The 15,295-nt window shown below is 42.6% G+C and overlaps 1 protein-coding gene across 2 annotated transcripts in view; it reads left to right on the forward strand.

The window, feature by feature from the left end:
• Positions 1–15,295, forward strand: part of LOC139384455 (high affinity cAMP-specific and IBMX-insensitive 3',5'-cyclic phosphodiesterase 8A-like) — a 185,316-nt gene that overhangs the window by 105,157 nt on the left and 64,864 nt on the right. For both annotated transcript variants that reach the window (XM_071129225.1, XM_071129226.1), the window contains exon 2: positions 893–949. In XM_071129225.1, coding sequence (XP_070985326.1) covers positions 893–949 — 57 coding nt within the window. The remainder of the gene's footprint in view (positions 1–892; positions 950–15,295) is intronic.

Genomic DNA, 15,295 nt, shown 5'->3' on the forward strand with positions numbered 1-15,295 from the left:
CTTTACTCTCTCTCTCTCTCTGTCTTTACTCTCTCTCTCTGTCTTTACTCTCTCTCTCTCTGTCTTTACTCTCTCTCTCTGTCTTTACTCTCTCTCTCTGTCTTTACTCTCTCTCTCTGTCTTTACTATCTCTCTCTGTCTTTACTATCTCTCTCTGTCTTTACTATCTCTCGCTCTGTCTTTACTATCTCTCTCTCTGTCTTTACTATCTCTCTCTCTGTCTTTCTATCTCTCTCTCTGTCTTTACTCTTTCTCTATCTTTACTCTCACTCTCTTTCTTTAGTCTCTCTCTCTCTCTCTCTCTCTCTCTCTCTCTCTCTCTCTCTCTGTCTTTACTCTCTCTCTCTATCTTTACTCTCTCTCTCTTTCTTTAGTCTCTCTCTCTCTCTCTCTCTCTCACTCTCTCTATCTCTCTCTCTCTCGCTCTCTCTCTCTCTCTCTCTCTCTCTCTCTCTCTCTCTGTCTTTACTCTCTCTCTCTATCTTTACTCTCTCTCTCTTTCTTTAGTCTCTCTCTCTCTCTCTCTCTCTGTCTTTACTCTCTCTCTCTCTCTCTCTCTCTCTCTCTCTCTCTCTGTCTTTACTCTCTCTCTCTATCTTTACTCTCTCTCTCTTTCTTTAGTCTCTCTCTCTCTCTCTCTCTCTCTCTGTCTTTACTCTCTCTCTCTTTCTTTAGTCTCTCTCTCTCTCTCTCTCTCTCTCTCTCTCTCTCTATCTTTACTATCTCTCTCTCTGTCTTTAGTCTCTCTCTCATCAGAGTTTAAATGATGTATTTTTCTCTCTACATTCCATTGAGGAGATAGTTCAGAAAGCCTGTCAGGACTATAACATGTTTTGGGGCCTGTGCTGTGTAACTATTGTTTGTCTAACCATTCTCCTTCCTTTTGTTTCAGAACACATTTACCCAGGTGCAGTTTGGACCAATGAGGTTATACGAAGATCATCTTGAGGTACAGTTTCTATTGGTCCCTCTGTTGAATGTCCTGATCAGACTGAGAACTGAGGTACAGTTTCTATTGGTTCCTCTGTTGAATGTCCTGATCAGACTGAGAACTGAGGTACAGTTTCTATTGGTTCCTCTGGTTGAATGTCCTGATCAGACTGAGAACTGAGGTACAGTTTCTATTGGTTCATCTGTTGAGTGTCCTGATCAGACTGAGAATTGAGGTACAGTTTCTATTGGTCCCTCTGTTGAATGTCCTGATCAGACTGAGAACTGAGGTACAGTTTATATTGGTCCCTCTGTTGAATGTCCTGATCAGACTGAGAACTGAGGTACAGTTTCTATTGGTCCCTCTGTTGAATGTCCTGATCAGACTGAGAACTGATGTACAGTTTCTATTGGTTCATCTGTTGAGTGTCCTGATCAGACTGAGAACTGAGGTACAGTTTCTATTGGTCCCTCTGTTGAATGTCCTGATCAGACTGAGAACTGAGGTACAGTTTCTATTGGTCCCTCTGTTGAATGTCCTGATCAGACTGAGAACTGAGGTACAGTTTCTATTGGTTCCTCTTGTTGAATGTCCTGATCAGACTGAGAACTGAGGTACAGTTTCTATTGGTTCCTCTGTTGAATGTCCTGATCAGACTGAGAACTGAGGTACAGTTTCTATTGGTCCCTATGTTGAATGTCCTTATCAGACTGAGAACTGAGGTACAGTTTCTATTGGTCCCTCTGTTGAATGTCCTGATCAGACTGAGAACTGAGGTACAGTTTATATTGGTCCCTCTGTTGAATGTCCTGATCAGACTGAGAACTGAGGTACAGTTTCTATTGGTCCCTCTGTTGAATGTCCTGATCAGACTGAGAACTGATGTACAGTTTCTATTGGTTCATCTGTTGAGTGTCCTGATCAGACTGAGAACTGAGGTACAGTTTCTATTGGTCCCTCTGTTGAATGTCCTGATCAGACTGAGAACTGAGGTACAGTTTCTATTGGTCCCTCTGTTGAATGTCCTGATCAGACTGAGAACTGAGGTACAGTTTCTATTGGTTCCTCTTGTTGAATGTCCTGATCAGACTGAGAACTGAGGTACAGTTTCTATTGGTTCCTCTGTTGAATGTCCTGATCAGACTGAGAACTGAGGTACAGTTTCTATTGGTCCCTATGTTGAATGTCCTTATCAGACTGAGAACTGAGGTACAGTTTCTATTGGTTCCTCTGTTGAATGTCCTGATCAGACTGAGAACTGAGGTACAGTTTCTATTGGTTCCTCTGGTTGAATGTCCTGATCAGACTGAGAACTGAGGTACAGTTTCTATTGGTTCCTCTGTTGAATGTCCTGATCAGACTGAGAACTGAGGTACAGTTTCTATTGGTTCCTCTGGTTGAATGTCCTGATCAGACTGAGAACTGAGGTACAGTTTCTATTGGTTCCTCTGGTTGAATGTCCTGATCAGACTGAGAACTGAGGTACAGTTTCTATTGGTTCCTCTGGTTGAATGTCCTGATCAGACTGAGAACTGAGGTACAGTTTATATTGGTTCCTCTGGTTGAATGTCCTGATCAGACTGAGAACTGAGGTACAGTTTCTATTGGTTCCTCTGTTGAATGTCCTGATCAGACTAAGAACTGAGGTACAGTTTCTATTGGTTCCTCTGGAACTGAGGTACAGTTTCTATTGGTTCCTCTGGTTGAATGTCCTGATCAGACTGAGAACTGAGGTACAGTTTCTATTGGTTCCTCTGGTTGAATGTCCTGATCAGACTGAGAACTGAGGTACAGTTTCTATTGGTTCCTCTGGTTGAATGTCCTGATCAGACTGAGAACTGAGGTACAGTTTATATTGGTTCCTCTGTTGAATGTCCTGATCAGACTGAGAACTGAGGTACAGTTTCTATTGGTTCCTCTGGTTGAATGTCCTGATCAGATTGGAAACGGTCAACTTTGTGATTTTCCCCAAAACAACAAGGCCTATAATCTCCCATTTGAAAATGATTGATTGTCTTTAAGACAACAATCTCTCCTTTCAAACATTCAAACAGAAGAAAAATAAACTGTTAATGGACGCTTTGTGTGTGGCGTGCCCTGGTGTTGTCTAGGCAACAGAGCCAAACATCAACCACTATGGACATAATATAATGAACAATGCACGTTATATATGTGTGTGTGTGTGTGTGTGTGTGTGTGTGTGTGTGTGTGTGTGTATTTGTGCATGCTTGTGTGTGACTTCACCGCAAGGCCGACATTCTCTGACCGATGGTCAATGGCTCATTATACCACATCTCTCAAACACTCTGCTCTCTCCTTTGTCTAGTGTTAAACTATCCAGTAGTGAGGTGACGAGAGAGAGGGGACAGAGAGAGCGAGGTGGTGAGGGGGATAATATAGAGAGAGGGATGAAGGGAGGAGAGAGAGAGACCCAGCGAGAGAGGGGAGGGCCGTCTGTGTGAGAAGGCATTTTTAAACTTTCACTGTAGGTAATTTTAGTTCCTGGAGTGCTTGTGTTTTTCTTAGAATGTTCATTGTTCCTTAAAACTCAATAACAAATACCCAGTAACCTCTCCTCTAAGTGTTCAGAGTAATTAACCTCTCCTCTATGTGTTCAGAGTAATTAACCTCTCCTCTAAGTGTTCAGAGTAATTAACCTCTCCTCTAGGTGTTCAGAGTAATTAACCTCTCATCTAAGTGTTCGAAGTAATCTCTCCTCTAAGTGTTCAGAGTAAGTAACCGCTCCTCTAAGTGTTCAGAGTAAGTAACCTCTAAGTGTTCAGAGTAATTAACCTCTCCTCTAAGTGTCCGGAGTAAGTAACCTCTCTAAGTGTTCAGAGTAATTAACCTCTCTTCTAAGTGTTCAGAGTAAGTAACCTCTCCTCTAAGTGTTCAGAGTAAGTAACCTCTCCTCTAAGTGTCCGGAGTAAGTAACCTCTCTAAGTGTTCAGAGTATGTAACCTCTCCTCTAAGTGTTCAGAGTAAGTAATCTCTCCTCTAAGTGTTCAGAGTAAGTAACCTCTCTAAGTGTTCAGAGTAAGTAACCTCTCCTCTAAGTGTCCGGAGTAAGTAACCTCTCTAAGTGTTCAGAGTAAGTAACCTCTCCTCTAAGTGTTCAGAGTAAGTAACCTCTCTAAGTGTTCAGAGTAAGTAACCTCTCCTCTAAGTGTTCAGAGTAAGTAACCTCTCCTCTAAGTGTTCAGAGTAAGTAACCTCTCCTCTAAGTGTCCGGAGTAAGTAACCTCTCTAAGTGTTCAGAGTAAGTAACCTCTCCTCTAAGTGTTCAAAGTAACCTCTCCTCTAAGTGTTCAGAGTAAGTAACCTCTCCTCTAAGTGTTCAGAGTAAGTAACCTCTCCTCTAAGTGTTCAGAGTAATTAGCCTCTCCTCTAAGTGTCCGGAGTAAGTAACCTCTCCAAGTGTTCAGAGTAATTAACCTCTCCTCTAAGTGTTCAGAGTAAGTAACCTCTCCTCTAAGTGTTCAGAGTAAGTAACCTCTCTAAGTGTTCAGAGTAAGTAACCTCTCCTGTAAGTGTTCAGAGTAAGTAACCTCTCTAAGTGTTCAGAGTAAGTAACCTCTAAGTGTTCAGAGTAAGTAACCTCTCCTCTAAGTGTCCAGAGTAAGTAACCTCTCTAAGTGTTCAGATTAAGTCACCTCTCCTCTAAGTGTTCAGAGTAAGTAACCTCTCTAAGTGTTCAGAGTAAGTAACCTCTCCTCTAAGTGTTCAGAGTAAGTAACCTCTCCTCTAAGTGTCCGGAGTAAGTAACCTCTCTAAGTGTTCAGAGTAAGTAACCTCTCCTCTAAGTGTTCAGAGTAAGACATGTGTCGTGTTCACAACTAAGTGTGTGTCCCAAATGGCTCCCTATTACCTGCAGTACATACTGTATATAAGGAATAGGGTGCTTTTTGGGCCCCAGTCGTTGCTGAAGCAGGTTGATTTGATGCATCCTATAGTATTGACTCACACTATTTGCGATAGTTTATACTATAGAGACCCTTTGTCAGCACAGACACAATACCCCATGTAATATGTTTAGCCTTAGTGTGTGAGACATGTCTTTGTTGACCTGGTTAGGGGAGGTGCTGGCTAGCAGAGTAGAACACCTTGTTAGAGGAGGTGCTGGCTAGCAGAGTAGAACACCTGGTTAGGGGGAGGTGCTTGCTAGCAGAGTCGAACACCTGGTTAGGGGGAGGTGCTGGCTAGCAGAGTAGAACACCTGGTTAGGGGAGGTGCTGGCTAGCTGAGTAGAACACCTGGTTAGGGGAGGTGCTGGCTAGTGGTGTAGAACACCTGGTTAGGGGAGGTGCTGGCTAGCAGAGTAGAACACTTCCTAGAAAAGAAGAGCCTCACACTCTGTTGAATCTACCAGAAGGAGAAGATATTTACTCCTTCTTACTCTCTCTCTCTCCCCTCCTTTCCCTCTCGATGTCTCTCTCCCTCACTCTCTCTCCCCTTCTTTCCCTCTCAATATCTCTCTCCCTCACTCCCTCTCCCCTTCTTTCCCTCTCTATGTCTCTCTCCCTCACTCTCTCTCCCCTCCTTTCCCTCTCGATGTCTCTCTCCCTCACTCTCTCTCCCCTTCTTTCCCTCTCGATGTCTCTCTCCCTCACTCTCTCTCTCCTTCTATCCCTCTCGATGTCTCTCTCGCTCCCCTTCTTTCCCTCTCGATGTCTCTCTTCCTCACTCTCTCTTCCCTTCTTTCCCTCTCTCCCTCACTCTCTCTCCCCTTCTTTCCCTCTCGATGTCTCTCTCCCTCACTCTCTCTCCCCTTCTTTCCCTCTCGATGTCTCTCTCCCTCACTCTCTCTCCCCTTCTTTCCCTCTCTCCCTCACTCTCTCTCCCCTTCTTTCCCTCTCGATGTCTCTCTCCCTCACTCTCTCTCCCCTTCTATCCCTCTCGATGTCTCTCTCCCTCACTCTCTCTCCCCTTCTTTCCCTCTCGATGTCTCTCTCCCTCACTCTCTCTCTCCTTCTATCCCTCTCGATGTCTCTCTCCCTCACTCTCTCTCTCCTTCTAACCCTCTCTCCCTCACTCTCTCTCCCCTTCTATCCCTCTCTCCCTCACTCTCTCTCCCCTTCTATCCCTCTCAATGTCTCTCTCCCTCACTCTCTCTCCCCTTCTAACCCTCTCAATGTCTCTCTCCCTCACTCTCTCTCCCCTTCTAACCCTCTCAATGTCTCTCTCCCTCACTCTCTCTCCCCTTCTAACCCTCTCAATGTCTCTCTCCCTCACTCTCTCTCCCCTTCTAACCCTCTCGATGTCTCTCTCCCTCACTCTCTCTCTCCTTCTATCCCTCTCAATGTCTCTCTCCCTCACTCTCTCTCCCCTTCTAACCCTCTCAATGTCTCTCTCCCTCACTCTCTCTCACCTTCTAACCCTCTCAATGTCTCTCTCCCTCACTCTCTCTCTCCTTCTAACCCTCTCGATGTCTCTCTCCCTCACTCTCTCTCTCCTTCTAACCCTCTCGATGTCTCTCTCCCTCACTCTCTCTCTCCTGCTAACCCTCTCAATGTCTCTCTCCCTCACTCTCTCTCTCCTTCTATCCCTCTCGATGTCTCTCTCCCTCACTCTCTCTCCCCTTCTAACCCTCTCAATGTCTCTCTCCCTCACTCTCTCTCTCCTTCTAACCCTCTCGATGTCTCTCTCCCTCACTCTCTCTCCCCATCTTTCCCTCTCGATGTCTCTCTCCCTCACGATCTCTCCCCTTCTTTCCCTCTCTCCCTCACTCTCTCTCCCCTTCTTTCCCTCTCGATGTCTCTCTCCCTCACTCTCTCTCCCCTTCTATCCCTCTCGATGTCTCTCTCCCTCACTCTCTCTCCCCTTCTTTCCCTCTCGATGTCTCTCTCCCTCACTCTCTCTCTCCTTCTATCCCTCTCGATGTCTCTCTCCCTCACTCTCTCTCTCCTTCTAACCCTCTCTCCCTCACTCTCTCTCCCCTTCTATCCCTCTCTCCCTCACTCTCTCTCCCCTTCTAACCCTCTCAATGTCTCTCTCCCTCACTCTCTCTCCCCTTCTAACCCTCTCAATGTCTCTCTCCCTCACTCTCTCTCCCCTTCTAACCCTCTCAATGTCTCTCTCCCTCACTCTCTCTCCCCTTCTAACCCTCTCAATGTCTCTCTCCCTCACTCTCTCTCCCCTTCTAACCCTCTCGATGTCTCTCTCCCTCACTCTCTCTCTCCTTCTATCCCTCTCAATGTCTCTCTCCCTCACTCTCTCTCCCCTTCTAACCCTCTCAATGTCTCTCTCCCTCACTCTCTCTCCCCTTCTAACCCTCTCAATGTCTCTCTCCCTCACTCTCTCTCTCCTTCTAACCCTCTCGATGTCTCTCTCCCTCACTCTCTCTCTCCTTCTAACCCTCTCAATGTCTCTCTCCCTCACTCTCTCTCTCCTGCTAACCCTCTCAATGTCTCTCTCCCTCACTCTCTCTCTCCTTCTATCCCTCTCGATGTCTCTCTCCCTCACTCTCTCTCCCCTTCTAACCCTCTCAATGTCTCTCTCCCTCACTCTCTCTCTCCTTCTAACCCTCTCGATGTCTCTCTCCCTCACTCTCTCTCTCCTTCTATCCCTCTCGATCTCTCTCCCTCACTCTCTCTCTCCCCTTCTATCCCTCTCGATGTCTCTCTTTTATTAAAACGGAATTAAACAAAATGAAAACATTTATTGAACTGTGTAGGAAGTCAGCTAAATGCATTGAACGTATTAGAAAACTCATGAATGCGTGCGTGCGTGTGTGTGCGTCATTTTCATCGGGTCTCAGGGAGGACTTTAGCAGTACGTACGGTCTGACTGGTCTGTGGTATAAACACAGGGCTGTGCCAGATCCAGTGAACTACTACAGGAAGTCTGAATCACAGTGGAGGGCACGTCTAACTGTTTTCCTGTTGTTGTCCATCATTAGGTACATCTCTGCTACAGGTGCAACATTATAGTCCCTCTCATTAAATTACAGAATAATTTTTATATTTATTAGAATGAGTTGTTTAGACCAACGTAAAACAACAATGACATAAAACAGAAAGAAGTGTCGTTATCCAACCAACAACAGCCTTCATCAGTTGTCTACAACGTTTACAGCCTGCTGTATGGACAGGACAAGTAGGAGATTTCCCATGATTGACTTCTGAATAGGTTTGTTAGCAGGTTGTGTTGTGTGGTAAGATTTCACATCTATCTGAATAGGTTTGTTAGCAGGTTGTGTTGTGTGGTAAGATTTCACATCTATCTGAATAGGTTTGTTAGCAGGTTGTGTTGTGTGGTCAGATTTCACATCTATCTGAATAGGTTTGTTAGCAGGTTGTGTTGTGTGGTCAGATTTCACATCTATCTGAATAGGTTTGTTAGCAGGTTGTGTTGTGTTGTGCGGTAAGATTTCACATCTATCTGAATAGGTTTGTTTGCATAGTACCTTATCAGTATGTTGTAGAGTAAGGTTACCCATGAATGGGTGTGTTTGCAGACATCTTAAGTTAGACACAGTAAGACGATTTTTCACTCTTATCTGAATGGGTGTGTTTGTAAGCCCAATAAGTAGATTTACCCACCACTATCTACACTAGCCATCTATCTGAATGTGTGTGTTAGCAGTAGCTAAGTAGCTTAGCCTTATATACAGTTAGGCTAGTGTGTGTGTTAGCAGTAGCTTTACCTTATCTACAGTTAGGCTAGTGGGTGTGTTAGCAGTAGCTTTACCTTATCTACAGTTAGGCTAGTGGGTATGTTAGCAGTAGCTTAGCCTTATATACAGTTAGGCTAGCGGGTGTGTTAGCAGTAGCTTTACCTTATCTACAGTTAGGCTAGTGTGTGTGTTAGCAGTAGCTTTACCTTATCTACAGTTAGGCTAGTGGGCAGTCTGTCAGTCTGTAGGCAGTCAGTCTGTCTGTCTGTAGGCAGTCAGTCTGTCTGCAGTCTGTCTGTCTGTAGGCAGTTTGTCTGTCTGTAGGCAGTCTGTCTGTCTGTAGGCAGTCTGTCTGTCTGTCGGCAGTCTACCTGAGAGGACCTGGCCTGGGCCCACATAACATAACTTATATCTAATCCTCCTGTCTGCCTGCATGGCTCTGCAGGAATGTTGACTTTTCTAACAACATGCCACTGTGGAATTGTCATCTAATTCCAGACAGCATTCCTGCCTCCATAGCTGCCTCCATCGCTCTGCGATGATGCATCTACTACTCAGGATATGTATGCTGCCTGTAATGACAAGGGGTGTGAAGATAAGTGGATTATGGTTTGTGTTAGCGCTAAACTAGGCTAGCAGGACCTACAGTAAGTTTATATTATTTGTGTTGCTAGGCTAGCAGGACCTACGTGGAATGTAGTTTGTGTTAGCGGCGCTCTGCTAAGCAAGGCTATCTGGACCTAAGTTGAATATGGTTTGTGTTAGGCTAAACTACATGGTTTGTGTTAGGCTAAGCTAGGCTAGCTGGACCTAAGCGGAATGTGATTTGTGTTAGCCTAGGCTAGGCTACGTAGCTGGGCCTTGGTGGAATATGGTTTGTGTTAGGCTAGTTTAAGCTAGGCTAGCTAGACCTAAGTAGAAAGTGATTAGTGTTAGCGCTGGGCTAGGTAAGGCCAGAGAGGAGGAGGTTGAAGCGAGAAGGTTTACTCAATGAGAGTGTCGAAGTTGGTCAACAAAAAATGTAATTGCTAGTTTGCAACGTAAGGTTTATTTGATCTAATAGATGTTACGTAATGGTTTCGTTGTTACGGGTGCACTGATATAAGTGGACGCATGTGGTATTTCTCAAACTTTGAAAAAAATAACTCTATATCGGAGTTGTGCTTGCTGTTCACACGCGTATCCAACCTCTCATTGGCTAAAATGGTTCTGATTTTGCCTCCTTCCGCCTGCCTTCCATTTTTGAAGACATGTATTTCTATTGTTTGCAGCGGTCACTCGGCTATCTTGTCAATATAATAGATTATCTTTGGTAAGGCTAGGCAAACTGGGCCTTTCTAAATGGAATACGGCTCAAATAAATGTTATGCTAGGCTAGATAGCTAGCTGGGCCTTCTTGGAGCCCAGAGGGGCCCTGCTAAGGGTAGGATGCATTTCCCCCCACTAATGATTTAAGGTTAGGATTGGGGAAGCTGAAGCTGATGGTAGATCTGTGCGTAGGGGAAACCCCTGTGTGCTCTGATGTGTCCTGATTTGGTCTGAGAGGAGACTGGATGAGGTGAAGGGTTAGTGTGACTAAAGCCAGACAATTCATCTGGATGAATCAACAAATCCCGCCATCCCAACTACGCATGCACCAGTGTTCGTTTTGATTTAGATTTAGTCTAGTCTTAGTCCTTTTGTCTTAAATATCCTTATGTCTTAGTCATTTTACTCTAGTTATTGTCAAAATGACGAAAACAGTGGGGACATTTTAGTCAACTAAATGCCTTGTCTTTTGTCTTTCTTTCTCTCTCTGTCCTTAACTGTCTGTCTGTCTGTCCTTAACTGTCTGTCGGTCCTTAACTGTCTGTCGGTCTGTCCTTGACTGTCTGTCGGTCTGTCCTTGACTGTCTGTCGGTCTGTCCTTGACTGTCTGTCGGTCTGTCCTTAACTGTCTGTCGGTCTGTCCGAATCGAATCCAAAGTCTCCTGTGCTCGAGTCGATGTCTGAGTTATAAATGGTTGAGTCACGAGTCCCTATGGCTGAAGTCCAAGTCCCAGTGCTCGAGTCCTGGTCCAAGTGCTCAAGTCTGAGTCAGTGGGTCCCCATTAACTCAAAATAAAGTTATTAACCCAGTCAGATATAGAGGAGTTATTAACCCAGTCAGAGGAGTTATTAACCCAGTCAGAGGAGTTATTAACCCAGTCAGATATAGAGGAGTTATTAACCCAGTCAGATATAGAGGAGTTATTAACCCAGTCAGATATAGAGGAGTTATTAACCCAGTCAGAGGAGTTATTAACCCAGTCAGATATAGAGGAGTTTTTAACCCAGTCAGATATAGAGGAGTTATTAACCCAGTCAGAGGAGTTATTAACCCAGTCAGATATAGAGGAGTTATTAACCCAGTCAGATATAGAGGAGTTATTAACCCAGTCAGATATAGAGGAGTTATTAACCCAGTCAGATATAGAGGAGTTATTAACCCAGTCAGAGGAGTTATTTACCCAGTCAGATATAGAGGAGTTATTAACCCGGTCAGATATAGAGGAGTTATTAACCCAGTCAGATATAGAGGAGTTATTAACCCAGTAAGAGGAGTTATTTACCCAGTCAGATATAGAGGAGTTATTAACCAAGACAGATATAGAGGAGTTATTAACCCAGTCAGATATAGAGGAGTTATTAACCCAGTCAGATATAGAGGAGTTATTTACCCAGTCAGATATAGAGGAGTTATTAACCCAGTCAGATATAGAGGAGTTATTAACCCAGTCAGATATAGAGGAGTTATTAACCCAGTAAGAGGAGTTATTAACCCAGTCAGATATAGAGGAGTTATTAACCCAGTCAGATATAGAGGAGTTATTAACCCAGTAAGAGGAGTTATTAACCCAGTCAGAGGAGTTATTAACCCAGTCAGATATAGAGGAGTTATTAACCCAGTCAGATATAGAGGGGTTATTAACCCAGTCAGATATAGAGGAGTTATTAACCCAGTCAGATATAGAGGAGTTATTAACCCAGTCAGATATAGAGGAGTTATTAACACAGTCAGATATAGAGGAGTTATTAACCCAGTAAGAGGAGTTATTAACCCAGTCAGAGGAGTTATTAACCCAGTCAGATATAGAGGAGTTATTAACCCAGTCAGATATAGAGGAGTTATTAACTCAGTCAGATATAGAGGAGTTATTAACCCAGTCAGATATAGAGGAGTTATTAACCCAGTCAGATATAGAGTTATTTACCCAGTCAGATATAGAGGAGTTACTTACCCAGTCAGATATAGAGGGGTTATTAACCCAGTCAGATATAGAGTTATTTACCCAGTCAGATATAGAGGAGTTATTAACCCAGTCAGATATAGAGGAGTTATTAACCAAGTCAGATATAGAGGAGTTATTAACCCAGTCAGATATAGAGGAGTTATTAACCCAGTCAGATATAGAGGAGTTATTAACCCAGTCAGATATAGAGGAGTTATTAACCCAGTCAGATATAGAGGAGTTATTAACCCAGTCAGATATAGAGGAGTTATTAACCCAGTAAGAGGAGTTATTAACCCAGTCAGATATAGAGGAGTTATTAACCCAGTCAGATATAGAGGAGTTATTAACCCAGTCAGATATAGAGGAGTTATTAACCCAGTAAGAGGAGTTATTAACCCAGTCAGATATAGAGGAGTTATTAACCCAGTCAGATATAGAGGAGTTATTAACTCAGTCAGATATAGAGGAGTTATTAACCCAGTCAAATATAGAGGAGTTATTAACCCAGTCAGAAACATAGTTATTTACCCAGTCAGATATAGAGGAGTTACTTACCCAGTCAGATATAGAGGGGTTATTAACCCAGTCAGATATAGAGTTATTTACCCAGTCAGATATAGAGGAGTTATTAACCCAGTCAGATATAGAGGAGTTATTAACCCAGTCAGATATAGAGGAGGTATTAACCCAGTCAGATATAGAGGGGTTATTAACTCAGTCAGATATAGAGGAGTTATTAACCCAGTCAGATATAGAGTTATTTACCCAGTCAGATATAGAGGAGTTATTAACCCAGTCAGATATAGAGGAGTTATTAACCCAGTCAGATATAGAGGAGTTATTAACCCAGTCAGATATAGAGGAGTTATTAACCCAGTCAGATATAGAGGAGTTATTAACCCAGTAAGAGGAGTTATTAACCCAGTCAGATATAGAGGAGTTATTAACCCAGTCAGATATAGAGGAGTTATTAACCCAGTCAGATATAGAGGCGTTATTAACCCAGTCAGATATAGAGGGGTTATTAACTCAGTCAGATATAGAGGAGTTATTAACCCAGTCAGATATAGAGGAGTTATTAACCCAGTCAGATATAGAGGAGTTATTAACACAGTCAGATATAGAGGGGTTATTAACTCAGTCAGATATAGAGGAGTTATTAGCCCAGTCAGATATAGAGTTATTTACCCAGTCAGATATAGAGGAGTTATTAACCCAGTCAGATATAGAGGAGTTATTAACCCAGTCAGATATAGAGGAGTTATTAACCCAGTCAGATATAGAGGAGTTATTAACCCAGTAAGAGGAGTTATTAACCCAGTCAGATATAGAGGAGTTATTAACCCAGTCAGATATAGAGGAGTTATTAACCCAGTCAGATATAGAGGGGTTATTAACCCAGTCAGATATAGAGTTATTTACCCAGTCAGATATAGAGGAGTTATTAACCCAGTCAGATATAGAGGAGTTATTAACCCAGTCAGACATAGAGGAGTTATTAACCCAGTCAGATATAGAGGAGTTATTAACCCAGTCAGATATAGAGGAGTTATTAACCCAGTAAGAGGAGTTATTAACCCAGTCAGATATAGAGGAGTTATTAACCCAGTCAGATATAGAGGAGTTATTAACTCAGTCAGATATAGAGGAGTTATTAACCCAGTCAGATATAGAGGAGTTATTAACCCAGTCAGATATAGAGTTATTTACCCAGTCAGATATAGAGGAGTTACTTACCCAGTCAGATATAGAGGGGTTATTAACCCAGTCAGATATAGAGTTATTTACCCAGTCAGATATAGAGGAGTTATTAACCCAGTCAGATATAGAGGAGTTATTAACCCAGTCAGATATAGAGGAGTTATTAACCCAGTCAGATATAGAGGGGTTATTAACTCAGTCAGATATAGAGGAGTTATTAACCCAGTCAGATATAGAGTTATTTACCCAGTCAGATATAGAGGAGTTATTAACCCAGTCAGATAAAGAGTAGTTATTAACCCAGTCAGATATAGAGGAGTTATTAACCCAGTCAGATATAGAGGAGTTATTAACCCAGTCAGATATAGAGGAGTTATTAACCCAGTAAGAGGAGTTATTAACCCAGTCAGATATAGAGGAGTTATTAACCCAGTCATATATAGAGGAGTTATTAACCCAGTCAGATATAGAGGGGTTATTAACCCAGTCAGATATAGAGTTATTTACCCAGTCAGATATAGAGGAGTTATTAACCCAGTCAGATATAGAGGAGTTATTAACCCAGTCAGATATAGTTATTTACCCAGTCAGATATAGAGGAGTTATTAACCCAGTCAGATATAGAGGAGTTATTAACCCAGTCAGATATAGAGGAGTTATTAACCCAGTAAGAGGAGTTATTAACCCAGTCAGATATAGAGGAGTTATTAACCCAGTCAGATATAGAGGAGTTATTAACTCAGTCAGATATAGAGGAGTTATTAACCCAGTCAGATATAGAGGAGTTATTAACCCAGTCAGATATAGAGTTATTTACCCAGTCAGATATAGAGGAGTTACTTACCCAGTCAGATATAGAGGGGTTATTAACCCAGTCAGATATAGAGTTATTTACCCAGTCAGATATAGAGGAGTTATTAACCCAGTCAGATATAGAGGAGTTATTAACCCAGTCAGATATAGAGGAGTTATTAACCCAGTCAGATATAGAGGGGTTATTAACTCAGTCAGATATAGAGGAGTTATTAACCCAGTCAGATATAGAGTTATTTACCCAGTCAGATATAGAGGAGTTATTAACCCAGTCAGATAAAGAGTAGTTATTAACCCAGTCAGATATAGAGGAGTTATTAACCCAGTCAGATATAGAGGAGTTATTAACCCAGTCAGATATAGAGGAGTTATTAACCCAGTAAGAGGAGTTATTAACCCAGTCAGATATAGAGGAGTTATTAACCCAGTCATATATAGAGGAGTTATTAACCCAGTCAGATATAGAGGGGTTATTAACCCAGTCAGATATAGAGTTATTTACCCAGTCAGATATAGAGGAGTTATTAACCCAGTCAGATATAGAGGAGTTATTAACCCAGTCAGATATAGTTATTTACCCAGTCAGATATAGAGGAGTTATTAACCCAGTCAGATATAGAGGAGTTATTAACACAGTCAGATATAGAGGGGTTATTAACTCAGTCAGATATAGAGGAGTTATTAACCCAGTCAGATATAGAGTTATTTACCCAGTCAGATATAGAGGAGTTATTAACCCAGTCAGATATAGAGGAGTTATTAACCCAGTCAGATATAGAGGAGTTATTAACCCAGTCAGATATAGAGGAGTTATTAACCCAGTAAGAGGAGTTATTAATCCAGTCAGATATAGAGGAGTTATTAACCCAGTCAGATATAGAGGGGTTATTAACCCAGTCAGATATAGAGTTATTTACCCACTCAGATATAGAGGAGTTATTAACCCAGTCAGATATAGAGGAGTTATTAACCCAGTCAGAT

Source organism: Oncorhynchus clarkii, chromosome 26, assembly GCF_045791955.1.
Source record: "Oncorhynchus clarkii lewisi isolate Uvic-CL-2024 chromosome 26, UVic_Ocla_1.0, whole genome shotgun sequence".
Classification (NCBI taxonomy): domain Eukaryota; kingdom Metazoa; phylum Chordata; class Actinopteri; order Salmoniformes; family Salmonidae; genus Oncorhynchus; species Oncorhynchus clarkii.